The sequence below is a fragment of the Hippoglossus stenolepis genome, chromosome 14 (assembly GCF_022539355.2).
Source record: "Hippoglossus stenolepis isolate QCI-W04-F060 chromosome 14, HSTE1.2, whole genome shotgun sequence".
NCBI classification, from domain to species: domain Eukaryota; kingdom Metazoa; phylum Chordata; class Actinopteri; order Pleuronectiformes; family Pleuronectidae; genus Hippoglossus; species Hippoglossus stenolepis.
In genome coordinates, this window is record NC_061496.1 from 20,937,437 (window position 1) to 20,960,245 (window position 22,809).

Consider the following 22,809-nt stretch of genomic DNA (forward strand, 5'->3'; position numbering starts at 1 on the left):
GACAGGAACCGCTCTCAGTGAATCATCTGTTGCTCGAACGTGTCAAAAGGAAAAGACCGGAGCATATTGTGGGATTATTATGGTGACACCACAAGCTACGGTTGCTTTTTAATTCCATCATGGTGAGCTGACTTGAGTATTCTCACGTTTTAATCGTCAAATTGTTTATCAATGCATGAAATCCGGGTACCGTCCCTATAAATGTGTTCTGGACCATAAACCCTGCTTCTATGTTACATGCTGATTATATTAATTTGCATTTCAAAGGAATGTCATTCATTTACGATAAAGGGTAAATACAGGTTCAGAGGTAAGTGGATTATTTCAGTGAAAGTGAAATGTCAGAAGGAGTCTGTGCAAACGAGTCTGATATATTCCTCAGTTATTAGATTGAGATGAAGTTACAAGCACATATCCACACAAAGGTCAAGGTGTGATTTGATTAATTTAAATGTGTTTACCTTGTAAGGTTTTGTTCATTACAATATTAAAGCCAATGCAGTGCACATCTAGCGAGACTCCTGCTCTGGAGCTGTCATGTCCTACAGAGTAAATATGCAGCATATTCAGAAATCTCAAAACCTCATTTTCATTTAAGTAGGTTTGGATACTGATGTCAGCTCACTGAATATGATGCATTTAGTAGTATTTCCTGCTTGCAAGCATTGCAGCAAAAAATGTGTACTTAAAAATACATCTATCTGCATGTTTAGGTTTATTGTGTCGGAATTTAATTATTATTCTTATTATTTATTATGTCTCATTCATTTGGGGATGAGACGGTTAGTTTCACTGCAAACCGTGGTAATATTCTGGATGGTTAGATGTACTGAATCATTGTTCGGTTGGTACTGTAAGAGCATGAGCTGCTGCTGCTCTGGCCATAAAATCCACTGTCACCAAATTGTGTGTGTGAAGCAGATAAGTTAATATTTAGTCCAGACTCTGAGACATTAAGGGTCGACGTCTGCACTTAACTTAACGAGTTGTTGACCTTCTCTCCTCCGCTCGCTTGTCTTTGTTGTTATCGGATGATACGTGCACATGACTATGTTCATAATGGTTGTTTTTATGTGCACATTTGATTTACTTATTAAAGGTTTCATTTAAAACCTGCATTTCAGGAAGTTTTCATTGTAAAACAAAAAAGCTTCTTTAGTGAGCTAAAGCCTTCCTTCCTTCTTTAATGTTAATGTTGCTCATTTGATATGTTGCTATATGGGGGTGTTAATATTTTTGTTGATAATAAACAAATTAATTTAAATATAAAACTTGGTGATATCCCTTCAGGTTGTGTCTTAATACCTTTTGATCATTTTCAACACATTTTAATAATAGAGTGACAATACTGATAATCAAGATAATTAGTTTCATTTCTACATGTGTTGTATTTCTAACTTTATTTATACCAAAGGATTTAGAGATGTGTCATAAATGTACGATACAATGCAGGAGGGTGTTGTGTTTTTGTTATGTAACTAACTGTAATTTTCCAATAGAAAAATCAATACAGAACCAATTTGAAACCGGGGATCCAGTTCTTTATATCGGTCTAAGTCATGTTATTGTTTTCTGACACCACACTTCATACTTTTCAAATCAGCGTAGACTTAATGTGCATTTGCATTACCACCATAAAATATCATAATTTAATAGAGTAGAAATCTGTTTTGAAATACCTCCCTCTATATGAGTAAATGAGAAAAAGTAGTGGCTGTTGAGAAAGTAGCAACACACATTTAAAAATCTAAAATATGTGGTTTGAAAAATAATTGGCAGTAACACAGTTTTTATTACATGCAGTGAAATTTGTGGTTTAGTGAAAAATGCTGGTTTTTGATGACTCAGAGAGAATGTGCTCCCTATTTGTGTGTGTTTTCCTAACTTTATACTGTGTGTGTCTGTGTCGTGGTTTTCATCCACAGAAAGCATCAGGAAGATTATCGATAGATCATCGATCAAGTTTGTTTGTGGCATTAAGCTCGACACCAAAAACGGCAAAACAGAGGACAGGATACTGGTGAGTGTCTGCGTTCAGCCTGCTCTCTTTTAACAGGCCTCTGTTTTACATTCACAGTGGGTTGCTGAGGTAGACGAACATATTATTCCCGCTTCATAAGCAGTCTGATGCATGCATCATGTATGTACACTTGTGTTTGATGTTAGCCCCAGTTGCAGTGTAAATGGATCTCAGCCACAGTGATGATATCCATGACAGCAGAGGCAGGAGCTCTCCATGATTTAACAGTGAGAGTGGCTTGTCCTGGATTCTGTGGTCAGCTGCTTTACGACTGCTGCTGCCCCACTGCTGCTGGTGGCTTGTCAGGATGAATATTGGATAGACAGTATCTGTGGGAGCGGCTGTGGATTCCTCTGTGTCTGCAAGTCCCACTGTGGAGGCAGTGGGGAGCCTTTGATTCAGGGGTGCTTTCATCAGAGAATATGGGACAGAGATATAAAGTCAATGTGAGTGAGTGAAGCTCAGCCAGCTATCTGGGAAGGATCTGGGGCAATGAGCTCTTCCACTATGGACCAGAAATTACACTGGACCCTGGATCAATGCCAGTGTTTGCACAAGCAAACACACACCCTGTGTCTGCGGGAGTTCATCCACACAGGCTGCATATATACAGCAGGCTGTATTGATTGAGTGCTCCTTTAAAACCATGTCTGTGTGAGGACGCTCTCATTCAAAGCCCGGAGTTGCTTTTACACTGTTTAAAAGACTCGCGACTGGACTTGCACCTCCTGCAATCCCCTGTCTCCGCCTTGGCAAAGCCGCGCTTTCACTCGATGAACGCTTTAATGATTCATCGTGTGGCAAGGACGGGCAGTTAGGAGAGTTTCTGCATGTACAGACTTTGATATCCAGACACTTTGATATGTCTATCTGCCAGAAACATCTTTTCCAATAATCTCTTTCCAATCCATATCTCATTTGCTGCTTCCTCTTTAAAAGCTGAACTGCAGAGCCAGAGTTATCGCTCCTGCTGGGCGCGCACAGGCGACGGGGAAATAGATTGGAGTTTGATCAAACGCCCCGGCTTAGCACTTTTTGGGAAGAGCTGAGCTCAAATGTGTTGAGGTTTTGTTTTGGTGTTTCGCAGGGAGATCAGGGTCGGAATTAAGGAGTTGGATGAAGCTTGTTTGGGGTTGTGATTCGCGGTACTGCAGGTCACACGAACTTATCTCGCACCCTCACAAAGGCTTCGCCCAAACTGTCCAACCAGAGGAGATTAGAATATGTTTCCTGTTCCAGCGCTCATGCATAATTACACGCCACAATAATCACGACGTGCGTGAGGTCGCTCTCTGATGTGGGATACTTCAACAAGTCTCTTTTGCTCTCTCTCCCGCTGCATCTCCCCGATTTACTCCTGTTTACTCGAACGCTGTCTGTTAACCAGCACCCTTAACCCGACTCAACAACGTCATGCGATGCAATCTGGTCGTTTTTTAAACTAGTCCTTCAGACGGGGCAGATCTTCCTCTCTCTCTCTCCCTCTCTCCATTTCACATGCACATTGTGAGTGACTGTGTCAGACACCTCACTTGCTGTGTGGGTGTAAGTGGCTGTCATCGTGTTGTTCTGACAGGCCTGAGTCAGGCTTGTGTCTCCCCAAAAAAAACACAACAGTGGAATGGGAGAGCTGTAATTGAATTAGTGCTTTTACATTTAGGAGGGCCCATGAAGGTGGTGGTGGTGGGGGGGGGGGTTTGCCCTCAAGGAGTGTTTTAGAGAGAATCGAGTAAATGATTGGGAGTGACGGAGCAGAAGAGGAGAAGAAAAAGAACAGAGGGCAGTTCTCAGTGGCTGGTGGAGAACGGGAGAAATGCCAAAGAAACACCAGTTTTTGTTTGCTTCGATGGAGAGACACACGGCGATCACTTTTTTTCTGGGCGTGTTTGCGACAAAAAAACATTCAGGAAGAAGAATCGGCGACAGATTTATCCAACAGCTGCGTGACACAAATGTTTCCATGCCAAGAATAAGTGGTCACAGGCACATGTGCTGTGTGTGCTCGTTCGGATGAGGATGCACAAATTTTGTCGCATTTGTCACAATTACCCATAATACCCAGCAAAAATGCTAATGTGGCCTCCTGACCCATCATGATCTGCTTTTCTGCATTTGGAACAAATATTGTGTAAATGTAGAGACAGATACGTCTTACTACATAGAATTTGCAGCTCATATAAAAGACACACTGTACATCTCAAGTTATATAAACGTGTGCAGTGCCTGTTCTAAACCTGGGCTGTTTGTTTTCGGCATGTGGTGATGCTGGTTGTAGCTTTCTTTGTGAAACTGTAAAAGTGACCCGCAGTTACTGAGCCTCAGCAAGTAGAGACCTGCTGCTGGACCTCAGAACCCTGACGCTGCACCACTGCTGCTGCACAAAGAGCTGTTCAATGAACAGAACCCCGGACTGGAGAACCTTGTTGTTGTCATGAAAGCACCTGTTGTTGTGATTGATATTGTAACTTGCGCTGGTCGCCTGTTTATTCAAAGTTTATTAATATTGAACATTTCCAGTGTACAAATAGCAACAAATTCAACACTGCACTTCCTGCCACAAGTTGATAAGCTGATAAGATGAATGTGTACAGACAGACAGAGATTTGTGAAATTGGTAGATAAATGAGCCACTTTCATGTTTGTCCTCAGCAGAAGTAATGCGTTGCTAATGAAATAACATCTTGTAGTCTAAGAATGTGATTTAAACGTCACAACATGCCATCATTTCTCAGCGTGTATGCTTATCTATTAATGTTTCAAAAAAATTGTCTCTAACATGAAGGGCTTTCAGCTGGATCGATACGTGAATACTGACAGGACTCCTTATTTTCCTCTCATCATTACCATGGAAACTACTGGGACTATTTTCTCCCCACAGTGGGATATGATTGTAAATGAACTTTGTCACAATCTTCATTTGGTTTCTTTCATTCCCTTTATTTAGGTCCTCACGACATGGCGTCTCTATTTCCTGGCTCCAAAGGTTCCCGCTAAGGTACTTCTGTTCTCACCAGAACCTCTCTGCAGTTAATGTACAGTATGAAGCTATTCTGTCACAACGCTGACTGACACCTGCCCACTGTATCCTTGACAACAGGTAGAATCCACATTCAACTTCCTGGAGATTCGAGCTCTGAATTCACACCCCGATCACCAGGTGAATTTTCACAATAACACTCTGCTCCACTGTTAGAGCTAATTGATATACTGTACATTTGTGTAATGGAGCGGTTACATCACTGTGGCTTTAAATGGATTATAAGAAACATTTGATGCTTTAACTGTCAGTGCTCTTTTATTCGACTTTTCAAATCTGTTTTTGCCGGTGATAGCAAATAGACCAACAGTTGGTGGCAGTGAGAGGGAGAGGAGGTCAGAGAAGAGGGAGGGTTATATCCTTCTTTTTTGCTGAAGCTTGGGGACGTCTTTTAATTCTTGCTTACCCCAAATTTATTTTATGTATAATGACCCTAAATTAAGGTGTAGCCATTGAGAGTTTCCTGAACTTAAGTTTTTGAAGTAGTGTAATCAAAATCAGAGCCCGATTGATATGGAGGGGTCGATGTATACTGATAGCAGGTAGTAAAAATGAATCAGCCGATATACAAAACACAAAAATGGATCTTTATTGATATTAGTGAGTACATTTTTAAGTTCTTGTTTCTACCTCTAATCTGTGCATTACTTGCATATTATAATGAATACAATATTTGATTATCTTGAATTCTGTTCAGTTATTTATTGTAAAAATGTAAAATAAGTAATATTTTGAGATATTAGAGTGCAAGTGCTGCAGTTTTGGTTGTGTGTAAATATTGTGTTGAGGTGAGCTGTCTTGCCTTTTTTCAAAAAACAGTTCACTATTCTGTGCAGGTCATCATCGACACTGACAAGTCCAGCTTCTGCCTGAGGTTTGAATCGCGGGAGCATGTCAATCATGTGGTCAGCCATATTAATTACGCTCTCTCTCGAATATTCAACAACTCCATTTTTGCGTAAGTGCCACCGTCTCACAGGAGAACATCTGAAAATATGTTCACTTATCTGTCATCAGAGGCTTTGAAGAGGAGTGACCTTTATTGGTGCAATTATCAGAGGAGAAATGATTCTTTACAGTGTCTGTGTTTCTTTTATCCGTGCAGCCCGTCCATCTGTCATTCTGACAGTGACCTTTCTGAAGGCAGCAGGAAGTATTCGCCCAGCTCCGAGACTTCAGTGGAAACCCAGAGGGCCTGTGGTAAAAGAGACATCATCTTCAAACATGGGAATCTGCACACATGCATTCACAGTCTCACACACACACACACACACAGAGACAAACATATCCATACCAGTTGGCAGACTGAAGAGGAAGTCGGCTCCCTCAGTTCACAAATGCTCTTCCAGATGCTCTTTTTAAAGAGCTCTGTCACACAAATAAAAGACTGTTAATTTGGACAAATGTTCCTGTCTGCATGTTGCTCTCTTTTCTGTCCTCTTATAGCTGCAGGAAGCAGCTGTTCACATCAGCTCTGATTATTTTTCTCTTTCTCTCTCTCTCTTCTGTTTTTATCCTCCGCTCGCCCACTTCTCTCAGGAGGCTTCTCGGAGACCTACGCCGCTCTGTGCGACTATAATGGCATCAGCTGCAAGGAGGAAGTGCAGTGGGTAAGAGCAGTGGGACTGAGTCTGTGTCCCCTCTGAGTGCTTTTGAGTGTTTACATACTGCGCTGTACACAAAATGAGAGGGGGTGGGCGGGGGGGGGTCACACACTGTATCAAACATGCTCATGTGTACTGTTGCCCCCAGGACGTGGACACCATCTATCACTCCCAGGACAACCGGGAGTTTAACCTGCTGGACTTCAGCCACCTGGAGAGCAGGTGAGGGACGACAGGCAGCCGGACTTCGTCACCTCCAGAATATCTGACCTCATCTACCTCATGATTCTATCTTTTCCAGGGATTTAGCAGTTATTGTCGCATCAATGGCGTACAACACCTGGTTTACTAAACTGTACTGCAAAGACCTGCGCATAGTACGTATGAGCTTCTCTCGATTACTGTACTGTGTCTGCTGAATTACAGGTGAAGCCTTTAAGCAAAAGCTGTTGAATAGTTTAGTTTGAGTTTTTCCTTTTTTCCTTCAGGGGTCAGAGGTCACAGAGCAGGTCCTGCATACAGTCAGCAAATCGTCCAGCCTGGAGGAGATCACTCTGGAGAACGCGGGGCTCAAATCGTAAGTTTTGATTCCTCTCGCAAACACTGTAAACACTGTTATCTTAAAGGTTCACTCCACCAATGAAGCTCGGGCTACTATGTTTTCGTTTGAAAATGCATCAACTCTGCTACAGATACGTCTGGCGTCCTCACTACTCCAGAGTCCTCCTGGGTCTGCGTGTTAGTCTGGACGAGCAGAAACAGAGACGTTTAGAAACGATGACGTAGACACTCAACTGCTTGCTGATTGGGTCTTTTCTGTCACAATGTAGCCCTCGCTGATTTGTCAGGCTCCTATTACATGGTCAGCATTGGCCTCAGCTACCTGTGTAGCGTAACATTTTTTCTGCAAATTCTGCATTTTACAATAATGCAACTGCCTATATGTGTAGGTGACAAGCTGTTATTCAAGCAATTCCTGTGAACACTGGCACGTGCTTGCCCAGTGTACGTGAGTGGTGGATAAAAAATGATACGGAGCCAAAACTGAGAACATTTTAGTTTGAAATACTGTTTTCAAATGAAAACGTAGTGGTATGGATTAGCCTCAGTTTGCTTGTCTAAGGTGTAACATTACCCGGTTAGAACAACGGTAAAACCTTTTCTGAGGCTCCTGAAGGGAACTTTCTGTCGTCTGAAAAAATGATCCTGGTGATATTTCAGCCTCTGCTGCTTCAATCTTGACATTTTTCTCTTGAAACTGAAAGGGCAGAGCTAAATCTCTGGATGCAGTGATCCAATACTGATTTGAGATACATCAGACTGATACTCACTCAAATTGTTGGATCGCTGTAATGGTTCCTGCTTTTCAAATGTGAGAACTGCCTCTCCTTGTCTTACACTTTAGCAGATTAAATATTTTTTCAAAGGCAGACATTTGAAGATGTGACTTTTGGCTGTCAGAACTTGTGATGGGAACTTTCACTCAGACTAAGTGGAAATAATCAGCAGAATTATTGATAGTAATAAAGAATGTAGGTTTTTCCTGTCGGTGTGTGACTGTGGTTCCACTTCACAGAGATTTCCCACAGAAGATGTCAGCTGCCCTTTCAGAGAACCCTGCCTCTGTCATCCACTCGCTCAACTTGGCCCACAACTCACTGGACAACCAAGGTACAATCAAGCATCAGCTTCTCTCTCTCTTGTAGTTTATTGTGGCTGATTTCAACCTGAGGATCTATTTCTCTGTCTCATGAGCCCCCCCCCACATTACATATCACAAGCTGTAGAAGAAAGTCCTGCTTTTACTGACTACTTGTGGATCTAAATCCTACCTTGTTAAAACGTAATAGTTTTGTTATACAAAAGAACATAAACACACAAAATATATTTTTTTAATATTTCAGTTTCCAATCATCAGTTTCCATATTGTGACCGCATGTAACCAATTAACTCTCACTGCTGGTGATACTAAAAACTCATCTGTCTCTCAAACTGTTGTCTCAGAACAGCCAAAGGTGGTCCGATGCAAACCATCAGAAGCAAATAGTCCCACAGAAATAAAAACAAAATAAAAAGGTTTAGTTTTGAAATAGTGTGTTCTGCTTTGGTACTTCAGCATCTCTAAGAAAACTAGAATGACACTCAATAGAGCCTAAACCTCTGTCAAGGCCCAACAATCCCCTTAAATTAAATCAAGCCTTATAGCAATTACGTTGGTAGTGACAGGTTTCTAGACCAAAGTGTTACCATACAGTGGCTGAAAAAACCTACACCCCTGTGAAACCACATTTAAATCCACTAGATCCACATTTGAATTTGGATCCACACACAACTGAACACACTCAACAATTTTTTCATGTAGGGTCACAAATAAATCTCTGGGAAAATGTTGAAAAACGACATATTTTGCAATGTTACAGAAAGATAGAACAAATTCCTGGTAATCCATTTAGTAGTTTTTGTGTCTGATGACAACACAACCTCATTGGCAGAGCTTGGCAGAGGTAGTTACTGTAGAGTAAAGGCTGCAACAAAACAGGAAATTACATGTCTTAGTGACGGGTGAATGAAAAGATCGCACAAAAACACAATTGATTGGTTCCTTGTCTCATTTCCAAGTATCTCATGTTTCTGTAGCTCAGTGTTTATACCTCTTTGTGCCCGTTCTGCAGGTGTGTCCAACTTAATACAGCAGGTGTGTCGCCTCAGCAAGGGACTCCGTCTGCTCAACCTCTCCAAGACCTCACTCACCTCCAAAGGTTTGAGCCCCTCGCCCTTCTCTTCCCTCTCTGTTTTCACTCTCTGTCGCTCAATAGAAAAGAGAGTTTGCAGGATTTGCCACAACACAAAACACTTATTCACAAACATCAGGTGGAAATGAGTTCATTCGCCTGTCAGAGCTCAGCGTGGAAGACACTGGAGGTTAGAGAATACGAAGACCCACAAAGCCCCAGATAATTCTGTGCTTTGTGTCATGTTTCGGAAACGTGGAGGCTGCGCCTCCACGTTGACTCACGATGTCTCGTTCTGCCCTGCAGGCCGCGTGCCTCCTGTCATTGTCTCAGCTTACCATGCACCCAGTGGAGAATTTAAATATTAGATTGAAGCAGGCAGATACGATGCTCCGCTTCCCATCACATCCACATGATACCTTGCTGCTACAGATGTGTATGAATAATGTAAAGGCACAAAATGTTTTGAAAGTGCTCTTTCTCGTTTAATATTGTACAACTTCCTCCTCTATCCCTGTCTCACTCTTACTCTCTTTTTTTCCCCTTTTATCCATCTACACCCCCATCCCACGGCCTCGCCTCTCTCCCTCCCTCCCTCTCTCTCTCTCTCTTTCTCTCTCAGGAGTGGTGTCTCTCTCTCAGGCTCTGTGCTCCAGCGACGAGTACTCCAACTCCCTCCTGCACCTGGACCTGAGCAAGAACCCCGGTGTCCTCTCGGGGGAGGATGCCTCGGTCAGAAAGCACAACCCATCTGAAAAACACACACACACACACACACACACATGCTGTTCCATTTTTACCCCACTTTTCCTGCTCATGACGATGCTGCTTTCTTTCTTTTCCTCTGTCTCTGTTTGCAGAACTTGTATCTCTTCTTGTCTCAGCCCAACTGCCTGGTCCATTTAGATCTGTCAGGCACAGATTGCGCCGTAGACTCAGTGAGTGTTTTCAACGGCTTCGGGGTTATGATCAAATGTTGATATGCCATGTTAAAAAAGAAATGCGTTTCTCTCTCTGTGTGCAAGATTAACTGTCTCCACCCTGTGTCTAACGCAGCTATTTGGGGCTCTTCTGAGGGGGTGTTGCGCTGATCTCTCCTTTCTGAATCTTTCCAAAAATTCCTTCTCCCACAGGTTAGTCAGATCTTTTAAGAGTCTCTGAAAAATAAACCCTGTGGCAAATCCAAATCTAGGAAGACATATCTTCTTTTCTTTCATCTTAAAAGCCTGATCCATTCTCTCGGTCTCCCTCCCTCGTTCTTTTTTTTGTGTCTTCATCTCCTGCTTAATGGGAAATCAGAAATGAGCTTTGTGGCAATCATTGAAACATTGTGCTTCCTATCTGTGGGTGTGTCCACCGCCGTTTAAAACCACAACCCTCGGTGCTGCCTGCATAGATAAGACTCATGAATATTTAAGTGGAGCTATCTATCATTTGACCCCACTTACACCGAAGCCATATTCTCTTCATTTCTCTTTCTGTGTCAGTGCTCTGTCTTCAGCCCCAGCACTCATATTTACCCAAACACTGTGACTTCATCTCTTCTGTGTGGCACGTCCCCTCTAACATCTCTCTTGTATCTTTTCACTCCTGTGCCTCCTCTCTTTCATCTCGTTCTATTTTTTTGTCAATCCAATAGGAAAGTGAAGGACACGCTGCCGTTGTTCCGTCAGTTCTTCAGCTCGGCCTTCAGCCTCACTCATGTCAGCCTGGCCTCTATGAAGCTACCCTCTGATGTTCTGAGGTACTTTCCGTGTTACGTCTTATTACCACTACATATCTGCTCCCTTTTAAGGAAACACCTCCACACTCCATGCTTGATTTGGACATATTCAGCTGAGTCAACAAGGTGATTATTGCCCTCTCCCAATGTGACACACACTTTCTCCACTTCCTGTCTCAACAGGGCTCTCCTCGCAGGGTTAACCTCCAACCCTCATATCAATGACCTTCATCTGGACATCAGTGGCTGTGAGGTAAGAGATCATCCCTGGAGCTCTTTTCACCTCGACTTTAAGTTCAAGTTAAAGGGATGTGTTTTTCTCCCTATTGATAGTGCTAACAATTTAAATATATATATTTTCATGTATCACAGTTAAACGACACCCAAATCATGAGCTTAGCCTCGCTCAACTCGGATCAAATCATTGTATGTAACATGAAAGACATTGCTTGTTTTGGGAAATCCTAAGAGAACGAGCATGGCACTCAATAGAGCACGCACCACCACCAATGCTCAACAGTTCTCGGATGAAACCACATTTAAATTCACCAAATTCCAAATTTTTATTTGGATTTGCACCAAATTGCACACACTCATAAATATCAGTCCCCTAAACCTGTATTCAACTATTCTCTGAGAAATCAATGAAAATGTTGAAAAACACACAATGTTAAAGAAAGTGAAAAACAAATTCCTGGATCCAGCCCCTGATCTGGATCTGCACCACATTTGAATGGGTTCCTCCCTGACCTGTACCCCACCTTTCCACCAAGTGTTGTCGAAATCTGTTGAGTAGTCTTACGTAATCCTGCTAATAAATAAGCAAACGCAATTTGAAAATATTTGTCAAATAAACCGAGTGGAGTAGAAAACTCAATAATTTACTCATTAATACTTAATAAAGTGTGATTAAGTAAGTAAGTCAAGTTATTGTGGCAACATCGTACGAAGCATCGTACTAATGTACAGTACTTGAGTGAATGTACCTATTAAGTTTCACTACACCACTACCGCCTGTGGTTTAGTAGCAGCACCTGTTGAATGTAGTGAAATGTTTATATAAAATTCTGGAGAAATGTCTGGTTTAACTGCCCCATGCTTTTAATCTGAACATTTTTGAATATGCTCATTTTACTAAGTGGGCTGATTAAGTTGTATCAAAGCTCCACTCTGCTCCTGTTTTTATGCAGAAACAGCTCAGCCTCTCTTTGGGGATTTGTTCTCAGCCTAACTGTGTATCTTTATTTGTATTAGTGAAGCTAATAAGAAGAGAAAGTGTTTTTTCTCTACCACTGAGCAGAGCTGCTGAAGATCACATGCCAAGCAAACCTTACTGCTCAACAAACCTTTAGAAACCTTTAGACTGCCTGCAGAGACATAGAAAAGACACCCATAATTTTTGCCTCACTCTGGAAAATAGAACAATACCTCAAAGACTGAGCTAAATTGACTCTGATTTATGTCTGTGCACATGTTAGTTTTTTGTTTCTGTCTCTCTCTCGCCAGCTGAGGACTGCAGGAGCTGCTGTTATCCAGGAATTCCTCCCCCGGGTCTCCTCCATTGCCACTTTGGATATCTCAGACAATGGTACAGTGGCACAATGCAGCACATCTCACTGTGACCCTGTGAGTGGGTTGTTAATGGATCACGTCATGTTGAGCTTTATATATTTGTGTGTGTGTATGTGTGTTGACAGGTCTAGATGCAGACTTGCTCACAGTGCTCCCAGCCCTCTCCAGACACCCTTCCCTCAAAAACCTTCATCTGGGCAAGAACTTCAACATCAAACACAGGTGCTGATGTTTTTTTTGTTACTCAGCTTTAACTGCAGTTTGTGTGTGTGTGTGTACTGAAACACGAGTGTGCATGTACCAAATGTGCCAGCTCGAATATACTGTGCGTGTCTGTGCTTTTTTTTTTACTTACATTTTCTCAAACGGCTGCCGCTCCTCGGGCGGACAGCTCACTAGCAGGAGGTAATTAGTCGTGCTGGCTCACACAGCGTTGTCTCGGTGTTTGTCTTCATGGTTTGTGTCTGCAGGGTTCTGGATGAGGTCCTGCAGAAGCTGGTTCAACTCATACAGGACGAGGAATGTGTGAGTGATAACGCAGGAAAAGTCTGCTCCAATAAAAACATACTGTGAGATGCAAATTTGTCGGCAGTAGCTTTGCTACATAACAAATCATCCAAATAATGTCAAAATGTATTTTAAATGAAGAGGAATGAGGATAAAAGCTAATTTCTTACTCTTGCTCCTCTGCTCTGGTTTCCTGGACACTGTCTGGTGTTATATTTCACAGTAGATGTGTCACTGTTGCTCTGTTACCCCTGTGGGCCTGGTGTCTCTATCGCTACATGCACACATAGTAAATAATTCATACATACAGCATGTAAAGCTTCATCGCTGCATTTTATCCCATTGGTTTTTCCCTCTTCTCTTCACTGCTCAGCCCCCGCCCCGCCCTCCGCCTCATTTATTCCTAAATTCCCCCACGGCACATTTAAACACATGTGCCTCTTTCACGCTCACTTCCCCCTCTTCCTCTCCAGGCCCTGCAGTCTCTGTCCCTGTCCGACTCGCGCCTGCGCTCTCGGGGCACCATGCTGGTCAACGCCCTGGGCAGCAACACCTGCCTTAGAAAAGTGGACCTGAGCGGAAACAACATGGACGACATCGGAGCCAAGATGCTGAGCAAAGCGCTGCAGATCAACACCACGCTCAGGTGAAGGACAGGACTGAGAGAGGGAGGATATTTCTGCAGCGTAACTTATGTGTCTGCTCTATATGAGGGTTAATATTCAATGCAACTCCTGATTTTTTCCTGCAGGAGTGTGACCTGGGATCGCAACAACACCTCCGCGGCAGGATTTCTCGATGTGGCCCGAGCACTTGAACAGTAAGAGCATGAACGCATCATCAATGTTTATTTGATATGCTGGAATCTAGGCTTTAAATAGGAAGATACCTTGTACACCAGCTGCAAGAGCCGTAATGATCTTAAGTGTTAGATTGATGTTTAGAACATTTAACCACGTTGAAATTTGCAACGTGAGCTGTGCAAATGGTTGCTTCCCACTCTGCTATCTTAAATGGTCCAGACTCACCTTTAGGCTAAAGATGACATGGTTACACAGATCAAAGTATTACTCACACTCGTTGCATGGCATAGGCAGGATATTTTGGGATGAGTTCTGTCCAGTGGGGATATTAACCCAAACTAACCCTCGTCTGTGTAACCCACTTCATTTTCTCCTTTTAGTCTTTCTATGTCTCCATCAATAAATCAACCTCCTCTTCTTCCTTCTTCTTCTTCTTCTTCTGTTCCCTCTCTCAGTAATTTCACGTTGCAATACATGCCTCTCCCCCTAAGTGACATCAGCCAGGCGTACCGCAGCGCCCCCGAGAGGACAGAGCAGGCACTGACGAAGGTCGGCATCATAGACGAGCCATTGTCACGTTTTCAATTTCAGGAAGAAAAAAGTTGAATTCAAACAAATTCAACAAAGATGTGGGAGATAAAATCTTTCTGGTTTACAAAAGACATTTTCATCATTTTTTTTCATCATTTTTACCATCAAGAACATGCGGATCATGAATGAGCAGAATTTTCAAGGTTTTGACAGAGAAAACAAAATGAAGGACAGAGCAAATCTGAGGCTCTCCAAGAAGTGTGTCTGGTAAAAGCCCAACCTTTTTAATAAAGAGATATATTACCATAAAACCCTGCCACTGTAGAACATAGTGCAGCTCAGTGCAGATCCCAAAAGCTTGTCCACAATGATCTCAGTCCCATTGTAAGTCTATTGGCTGAGTCATCTTAGCCTTCAGTTTCTTTAAGAAAACAAGGTACTGAGACGTTTTCTGCAAAGGTTCTTGAAAAAAAATCATGTTTCTTGGAAATAGAAACAATAGCAATGTTTATATTTAGAATTACTCAGCAGGAAAAGGAAACTTAATGTGCCGCTAACAGCTTCTTTCCCTTTACACTCGGAGGGAGTAGGTTAAAGAAAGTTCAAAGCAGATTCAAGTCCTAAGTTGTTGTTCACGTGTTAATAAAACCGTATTTCAAATTGGATTTTGTAGGATCTATAAAATGAATAAAAAGATACAAGAAACTCCCTAATTTTACCTCAAATCTTACTTTACAGAGAGCGTCAGTGGTCAGGTTAAAGTAAAGGAACACAAACAATAAAAAACAAAAATAAAATATGTAGTTTGCAGGCTCTGGGTGTTCCTGCTTTTGGTCTTCTACTGGTGTGAAGGAAGCATCCGTTAATCTGCTGTTAATCTTCCTAACCTCATTTGGGAGACATCATTTAAATGTAAGGGTTTGTTAGATGGATTACTTTATTTCCCTCTGCTACAATCTGCGGGTTGCATCATCATCATCATGTCATTTTTTAAAATCCATCTATCCTTCTCATATTCTCCGTCTCCTCTCCCTCTCTGGTGTGTAGATCCAGCGCGCTCTGGTGAGGAACAACCAGACCCAGCGCTTCTCCCAGCGACAGGCTCTGCGGCTGCACCAAGGCCTGGTTACGAGCACAGCCGAACAGGTAGCACCAATCTGTGCGCGCGCACCTCTGTGTACATTTATTTAATGTTTTATGTGCGTTTGCACTCATAACCCTTCCCTGCCCATCTGTTTCCAAGGTGATGGAGCGCCTCTGTGTGCGTGTGCAGCAGCAGGTGTGTGTGTTACGAGGTGCCGGGGAAGTGGAGGAGATTCAAGCTGCTAAACAAGTGCTAAAAGAGGCCAGGAGTTCCCGCGCTGTGAGTGATATGAAATGCGTGAGCGTGCTTTTTTCTTTTACTGCTGCACTGAATTTTAATTAATCCTCTGCTGTCTGGTGCTCCAAGCTCTACCCTTCACTGTGTGAGCTGGCTCATGTGCTGTCTGTGGACGGGCCGGTGCGGCAGCGGCTGGACTCTCTGGCTGGTGAACTTGCCAAAGCTGCAGATCAGGAGCTCCAGGTAGATCTAACAGCTTCTTTTCACTCTGTGATCCACAGCAGATGAGTGAGTGTCTGATAACCATCGTCCATTGCAGGTGATCGTCGACTCTATGGTGTCTCTGTGTCGCGAGCTCTGTCCTTTATCTTCTTCTGCGGCGGAGAGATTGAGTCCTCCTCTCTCGTCCGTATCAGAGCGCGTGTCCATCCCTCGATCTGCCATTCGGACCGCGCTTATGGAAAGAGCAGCGCAAGACATCCATCGAGCTTTAGAGTAAGAGGCTGACGTGGAGAAGGAAAGGAGGGAGAGCAGCAGTAAAGGATTGCAGCAATAAGTCTGAATTTGATAAGCAGGTTATTGATTTGCTCTCACTTTTACCAAACCTTTTCCTCTCTTGTCTCCCCCCTTTCTCTCTAACCCAATCTCCTGCAGGGAAGTGAAGCTCTCAGTTGTTTCCTATCTCACCAACTCCATTGTGGACCAAATCCTTCAGGAGCTCTACACCACCCATAAAACCCTGGTAAGTACAAAGCACTTACTGCAGAGGTTTGTGAGACACGAAGTAAATGAGTCAAAAGGTTTTAAGAGTTCTGTCTGTTTCAGACACGGCAGGTGTCACACCTTAAACGGTGGGATGGCATGTGTGAAGACGGGGCAGGTTGGAGATTGAACAGACACAGAGACTCTCTGGACATCACAGATGAGGAGCTTGGCACCAGCATAGTGAGTGTGGACATATGTGTGTTTTTCTCAGAAAAAGTGCAGTACCAGTTCTAAACATACTTGTAATGGGCTGTTTGCTTGTGGTCCTGTGGTAATGCTGGTGGCAGTTTTCATTCTGAAACCGTTAGAGTGACCTGCATGTTGTCCTGACATTAGTTTTCTTGTATCACTGTCATCGTCAGTTTCTTCCTTTACATTGTCTAAGACATCTAATGAAGGGTGGAAATTATGTTTTTATTAATATCTTTAAATTAAATTAGTTGGTTTACATGATGAACACAATACTCCGACAGGAACATGCTCATTCAATTACATTGAATAAAAAGTGAAAGAAATTCTTATCTGAATGTATCAACTCTGGCTAGAATGTATGGAAGCCAAGTGAATGAAAACAAATTAATTGGAAAGCTCTAGAGAAACTGAAAGAGCAGCTCAATATTTACAAGAAAGCAAGTAAAACTGCAGTAAACAGTTTCTCTGACACTATTTCAATAATCTGCCACAAGCCCAGGGCCCTTTTCATCACAAGCAGCTCAGTCATTACCCTCCCATACGACTCCAGCCTTGATGCCTCCTCTAAAACCTGTGTGGAATTTAAAACATTTTTCATTCTTCACAAAGCTGAATCTATCAGAGCACTTATTTATTTCCCAGCTCTTTTTGCAGAATAATGCTGCTAATTCACAAGTTAAATCAATTTATCTCTAGGATTTATTTGAAAAAGTGTCTCCAGCACCTGCTAGATCTGGATATTATGCACTGCAAAATCTCTTTTAATATAAATTTTGGACATTGTTGGTTAACTCTGTTATGGGTCTCTCACCGCAGGTGCTAACGCTGTGTTTCAAACAATCAGCCACGCTTTATAAAACAGATTTGAATAATTCTTATCTGATATGAAAACCAATTATTTGGGTAAAGTCTTCTGGGAAAATGTGATAAACCTACCTGTCCTGTATTTAATTAACAGTACTGTATATTTGGGGGAATTAAACCAATCTGAATCTGCTCTTAGCTCATGATGTTGGTCTTGATTACTCTTTATTGATTATTAACAATTAGTATCTTCTGTGGAGTCCCTCAAGGATACGTCTCAGGCCCCATTATTTTCTTGCTTTGCATGCGTCCTCTTTAAATGACTTAGACATATATTTACTTTCAGTGATAAGCTGACAATATCATATCCTGTTGTATCTCTTAGTAAAACCAAGAATAGGTAAATCAAACTCCTATTGACTTGAAGAGACGTGATATTGATTTCATGTGATGATGAACAGTATTATGCATGAACTTAGCTTTCATGAACAAATGATTATTTTTCCTTCAACTGGGAAAACTTTATATTATAAATTTTTCCTGCCATCCCATGACCTGGAGGAAATTATATAGTTTCTTCAGTGTTTTTCATCTTTCCACTATGTCCCAGTGGGTGTTTGTTATATTACATTGTCTGTTTTTACATGTTCCATTTGTCAGCCTGTGCTTGAAATTTGTTCATCACTTAACTTATCATGCATTGTTTCAAAAAGTAAAGTGACTCGATTTGACAAAGCTCCACTCTGATTTGCCTAAAGCGAGTCTTGTACCATTTGTGCTTGTTGACATGTTTACTTGTTCCTGCTTGCCTGTCGTACCCTACTCTCATATCGTTTTGTTTTTTTTCTCCCAGGACACAATAGCCATTAAGAAGCACAGCTCGAGAACAAGACGAATCCGACCTGTCTCCACTAGACTGAGTAAGTAGTGCGGTCTATCCTTTTATCCTGCTCCCGCTCCTCTTTCCTGTCTCACTCTCACCCCATCTTGTCTCTTTCAGGGCCCCATTAGTGTGTTTCTATAGTGTCTTTTTTTCCGTTTCCCATCAGTCCATCTGAGAAGTCTGTTAATGGCTGTTTTAATCTCGCCTGAGCCAAGTCTGAGTCACTGCGTCTCAGAGCGGTCGCTGATTGTTTTGACTTTGAAGCGGAAATTATGGTTTCTTGTAATTCCCCCATCTTGTCCCCCTATACTCGGTCTCTTGCACTCAAATCCTCTGCAATCCTTTCATTCCTCTTCCTTTCTGTCAGGTCTGTGTGACGACTCCAGCTCCTCTCCACCCCCCTCTCTGCCATCGTACTCATCGCCACTGTCCCGCTCGGCATCATGGGAGGGCCTGTCAGAGCTACCTACACAGGGCTTGCCTCTACTTCATGTGACACGGGTTCGGCCAAGACCGCCACGGAGGCATAAAGGAGGACACGTCCCCGCTGAGACAGTAAGGCTGATCTTTCTGTCTCTCTCTCTGTCTGTTAGTCTGTCTGTCTCTCCATCTGTCTCTCTGTCGTCTCTCTCTCACTCTGTCTGTCTGTCTGTCTCTCACTCTGTCTGTCTGTCTGTCTGTCTGTCTGTCTGTCTGTCTGTCTGTCTGTCTCTCTCTCACTCTGACTGTCTGTCTGTCTGTGTATAACTCTCCCACTCCCTAATGTCCGTGCCTGCTGGCAGTGGTTCCTGTCTGTGTCAGAGGTAATCTATACAAAGTGGATGGCTGCAATTGGATTATGTCATCTCACTGAAGTCATGTAATCCATTTGTTTTATTGCATATGGAACATTTACAAATGAAATCTACTGTGAGTAATCTGACCTCTCTAAAAGGAGTCTAAATGTGTGTGTGTGTGCAGCACTGCAGTGAAAACGGAGGAATCAGCCCTCTTGATGATGGACTGCCTGACTTCTACACTAAAAGAGTGCTCCCTGATAGGTGAGAGTTGTTCCACTGGTGCTTCTAAAATGATTGTTGTCATTTACAACTGTATCTCCTGTGGAGAAAAGAAAAGCTCACGAAACTTGTTAAATCTTTCCAAGTTGTATGGCTCCTCTAATTTCATCCTCAGATATCTGTGTTCTTTTAGTTTTTCTCTGTTATGCACCTGTCATGTTTTAAATATGTCATCAGCATGCTCACTTGCTCGCTGCGATCTTCCCAGACATTTCCCTGCTGTATTGTCACATGGGCTCACTCTGCCATTCACTGCAAACTTTACTAGGGAAAGGGGCAGGGAAAGTTCTGGAAAATCAGGGGAAATTTCACATAGAGTCGATCACAGTGAGCACTTTGTCACCTTGACTGTAAAGCTGGGAAAAGACTGGGAAAATGTTGCTGTTCAGCTGAACAGCAACATTTTACAATAAACACAAGAAGAATTCATGTTTACTTATTTTTGACTCCCTTGGGTTTCATTTTCAATAGAAATGTTTTATTTCAGACCATATAAATCATTGATTAATTCATTCATTCATTTGGTGTCAGAACCCTGCTGAGCTTTGCCTTATTTTAATTGGCTCTGTCAGGTTCTTATTTTTCATAATTCAAGAAGGCTGTTTCCCCTGAGCTTTGTCAGCCTTTGAATTAATCTCATGGCAAGGTCTGGATTGTTTTAGGTTTTAGTTGATTCTGTCCTCCTTAAGCCTACACTTAGTCAATCATTAGTGCGGGTGGAGCTGCTGGTGTGGTTCTCACTGGGCATGACTGGTTCATTGATGCAGGATCTCATTAGATGTGGAGTAAATCTGCTTTTTAAATGAATGTCTGGTCAGTCAGCAGTATTATAAAGTCTACTCAGTTTAGAATTAATGAGCTTCAACAAGCAGAGCCAGCAGTGTGACCCTTTAAAATCTAGATACAGCAGTTTGGTGAGTGTTTATTTTTCAACTCAGTGTTTTTAATAGGATTGCATCTATAATATAATATAAACAAGTGCACTTTTAAATCAAGAGATGTAACCTCCATGCTCATAGTGTAGAAGCAGAGTGGAGAAACCCTCGACTTAGACGACTGTGATGGATAAAATGACATCCACACAGGGATGACTCATGTGTGGACACAGACAGACACACACTCGATGACTGTTCTGGACCAGACCGTGTGTGTGACACTCGACCTCTCTCACCTCTTTCAGTCAGCTCTCATCTCTGCACAAAGCTCACTCTCTGCGGAGGAAGAAGAGGAGAAACGTGCTCGCCATCTTCAGTTTCCGCAAGAACCGCAACCAAACTCTGTCCACTCAGGGGCCTCAGGAGTCTGAAGCAGAGAGCTATGGAGATGGGTGTCACACTGTTTCTACAGCACCCACTGGGTTTGTATATAACCACACACACACACACACACACACACACACACACACACACACACACACACACACACACACACACACACACACGCACACTAGAGGTGCAGGGCAGTGGCCAGCTGAAATGGTCCCTGAAGTAATCTTGTCTATTTTGCCATAAACTAGTCACTTACTAACAATAAGTATGACAATTTGTTAATAGAACCAAATGTGTTTGTACAAGGAGCTACAGAACTAACAGTTAACAAGGAATGACTTAAATGTGAACCAGACTGAATCAGGAATTGTTCATGGATGTCGGCCCCTTTATGGCCCCTTTATGGCCCCTTTATGGCCCCTGATTTTGAAAAATATTCGATCTGCCCCTGCTGCATAACAATAGTGTTGAGAAAAGCGTGGCCTTGAACATGGAACACAATGAACCAGATCATCACGAAACAGCACATCAGAAAGGACACATTCGCTTTCCTTCCATTCTTCTCTGGTTTTCTCTTTCTCAAACAATCCACAGCACTGAACTCCATAAACACTCGGACAAATATCAACCTAAATCTCCCTCGTTTCTTTGTTGATTTGGTAAATGGCTGATAGCTGCCAAAGCGTAGGCCCGCTGATACCAGAGTATACACAGATGTCAGTGACAGCCGGTGGCTCCGACTCCGGATCCCACAGTCAGCCAAATGATTAGAAATGAACACACGGCACGTCACACACAGATTAGGACAGTAAGAGTTTTAACCAGTAAAGTGATACTTTTATAATTGCACTGCTCTCGAAGATTGTGACATTTTAGTTTGAAATCTTCTTCTTCATCTTCAGTGTCTTACTCCCACTTTCAGAACGGCCACAGAGAACGTGTACACACTCCTCCAGCCTCCGAGGTCCGCCGCCAGAGCTGGATCTCCTGGTGAAGGGGCTGATGGGAAAGTGATTGATCACCACGGGAAAACCCCCCTCGTCCTGAGTCCAACCCCAGTGCCGGGCATCCCTCACCCAGTCGTGGGAGGAAGCAAACACCCCTTCTATTCTCCAAGAGAGGTACTGTCAGTGTGACGCGCCACTATTTTTGTCTGTGCTGAAAGTTTTTCACAGTTTGCAGTGGTTCTCTTGCCTCTTCTTTTTGTGTTTTGATAGAAAGCTGAAGCAGATGCTGTGTGCGATCTGCCGTTGGAGACGGACACGTACTGGGTGGACGACAAACAGAGATCAACGGAGGGGGTGCAAACAGACAAGCCGCGGTTGGAAGCGGGGCAGAGTGATCAGCATGCAGAGAGACAGCGGGCTGACGACAGGCTGCAAGATAGAACTTTTGGAGAGGCGAGAACGACCGACAGACAAACGGACAGGTACAGGACTGAGAGCAGACATCCAAACAGACATATGGACAGACAGTGGACAGTTGACCGACACACCCAGCGGCAGATTGACAGAAAGATAGAAAGACAGTGGATGGGCGGGAGGCAACTAGACAGGTCGTGGTCAGAGAACAGGCCGACGGACATACAGTTGGACAATCAGTGGACTGAGAGCAGACAGCAGAGCAGGAGGACCGACAGACAAGTGCAAGCGCTTCATTTGGCTCAAAGGCCGCTGCCGCCATACCCATCGGACAGGACGCCGTCGCCGAAACAGGAAACGGATGCTCTGAAAGCCACAGAGGCGACAGAGTGGCATCAGCAGGAAACGCAGGGAGACAGACTCATGTGTCCTGATGTTGTTGGAGGGTTTACAGAAGGATGGAGAGGAGGCATAGGAGGAGCAGGAGGAGGTCGAGCTGCTCCCACTGCATCTAAACCTGATCCCCCGCCACAAAGCAGTAAACCCAGTATGTCTAAGCTGAGGCAGAGACATCGGCTGGAGAGCTCAGACGCTTTCCCAGCTCTGCCAGCTCTACCAGGTACTGTAA

The 22,809-nt window shown here is 43.2% G+C and overlaps 1 protein-coding gene across 2 annotated transcripts in view; it reads left to right on the forward strand.

Moving 5' to 3' along the window:
* The window catches only part of LOC118120642 (capping protein, Arp2/3 and myosin-I linker protein 3), a 28,003-nt gene that overhangs the window by 2,505 nt on the left and 2,689 nt on the right, over positions 1 to 22,809 (forward strand). For both annotated transcript variants that reach the window (XM_035175767.2, XM_035175768.2), the window contains exons 2-35: positions 1,926 to 2,020; positions 4,965 to 5,015; positions 5,118 to 5,177; positions 5,894 to 6,015; positions 6,163 to 6,257; positions 6,597 to 6,667; positions 6,810 to 6,883; positions 6,963 to 7,038; positions 7,150 to 7,238; positions 8,238 to 8,332; positions 9,334 to 9,420; positions 10,016 to 10,125; positions 10,254 to 10,331; positions 10,450 to 10,526; positions 11,033 to 11,137; positions 11,300 to 11,369; positions 12,623 to 12,704; positions 12,814 to 12,910; positions 13,159 to 13,213; positions 13,669 to 13,841; positions 13,947 to 14,015; positions 14,454 to 14,547; positions 15,577 to 15,675; positions 15,773 to 15,892; positions 15,980 to 16,093; positions 16,170 to 16,345; positions 16,505 to 16,592; positions 16,676 to 16,795; positions 18,465 to 18,531; positions 18,862 to 19,049; positions 19,455 to 19,534; positions 20,733 to 20,909; positions 21,743 to 21,941; positions 22,038 to 22,800. In XM_035175767.2, the coding sequence (XP_035031658.1) occupies positions 1,926 to 2,020; positions 4,965 to 5,015; positions 5,118 to 5,177; positions 5,894 to 6,015; positions 6,163 to 6,257; positions 6,597 to 6,667; positions 6,810 to 6,883; positions 6,963 to 7,038; positions 7,150 to 7,238; positions 8,238 to 8,332; positions 9,334 to 9,420; positions 10,016 to 10,125; positions 10,254 to 10,331; positions 10,450 to 10,526; positions 11,033 to 11,137; positions 11,300 to 11,369; positions 12,623 to 12,704; positions 12,814 to 12,910; positions 13,159 to 13,213; positions 13,669 to 13,841; positions 13,947 to 14,015; positions 14,454 to 14,547; positions 15,577 to 15,675; positions 15,773 to 15,892; positions 15,980 to 16,093; positions 16,170 to 16,345; positions 16,505 to 16,592; positions 16,676 to 16,795; positions 18,465 to 18,531; positions 18,862 to 19,049; positions 19,455 to 19,534; positions 20,733 to 20,909; positions 21,743 to 21,941; positions 22,038 to 22,800 (4,116 nt within the window). The remainder of the gene's footprint in view (positions 1 to 1,925; positions 2,021 to 4,964; positions 5,016 to 5,117; positions 5,178 to 5,893; positions 6,016 to 6,162; positions 6,258 to 6,596; positions 6,668 to 6,809; positions 6,884 to 6,962; positions 7,039 to 7,149; positions 7,239 to 8,237; positions 8,333 to 9,333; positions 9,421 to 10,015; positions 10,126 to 10,253; positions 10,332 to 10,449; positions 10,527 to 11,032; positions 11,138 to 11,299; positions 11,370 to 12,622; positions 12,705 to 12,813; positions 12,911 to 13,158; positions 13,214 to 13,668; positions 13,842 to 13,946; positions 14,016 to 14,453; positions 14,548 to 15,576; positions 15,676 to 15,772; positions 15,893 to 15,979; positions 16,094 to 16,169; positions 16,346 to 16,504; positions 16,593 to 16,675; positions 16,796 to 18,464; positions 18,532 to 18,861; positions 19,050 to 19,454; positions 19,535 to 20,732; positions 20,910 to 21,742; positions 21,942 to 22,037; positions 22,801 to 22,809) is intronic.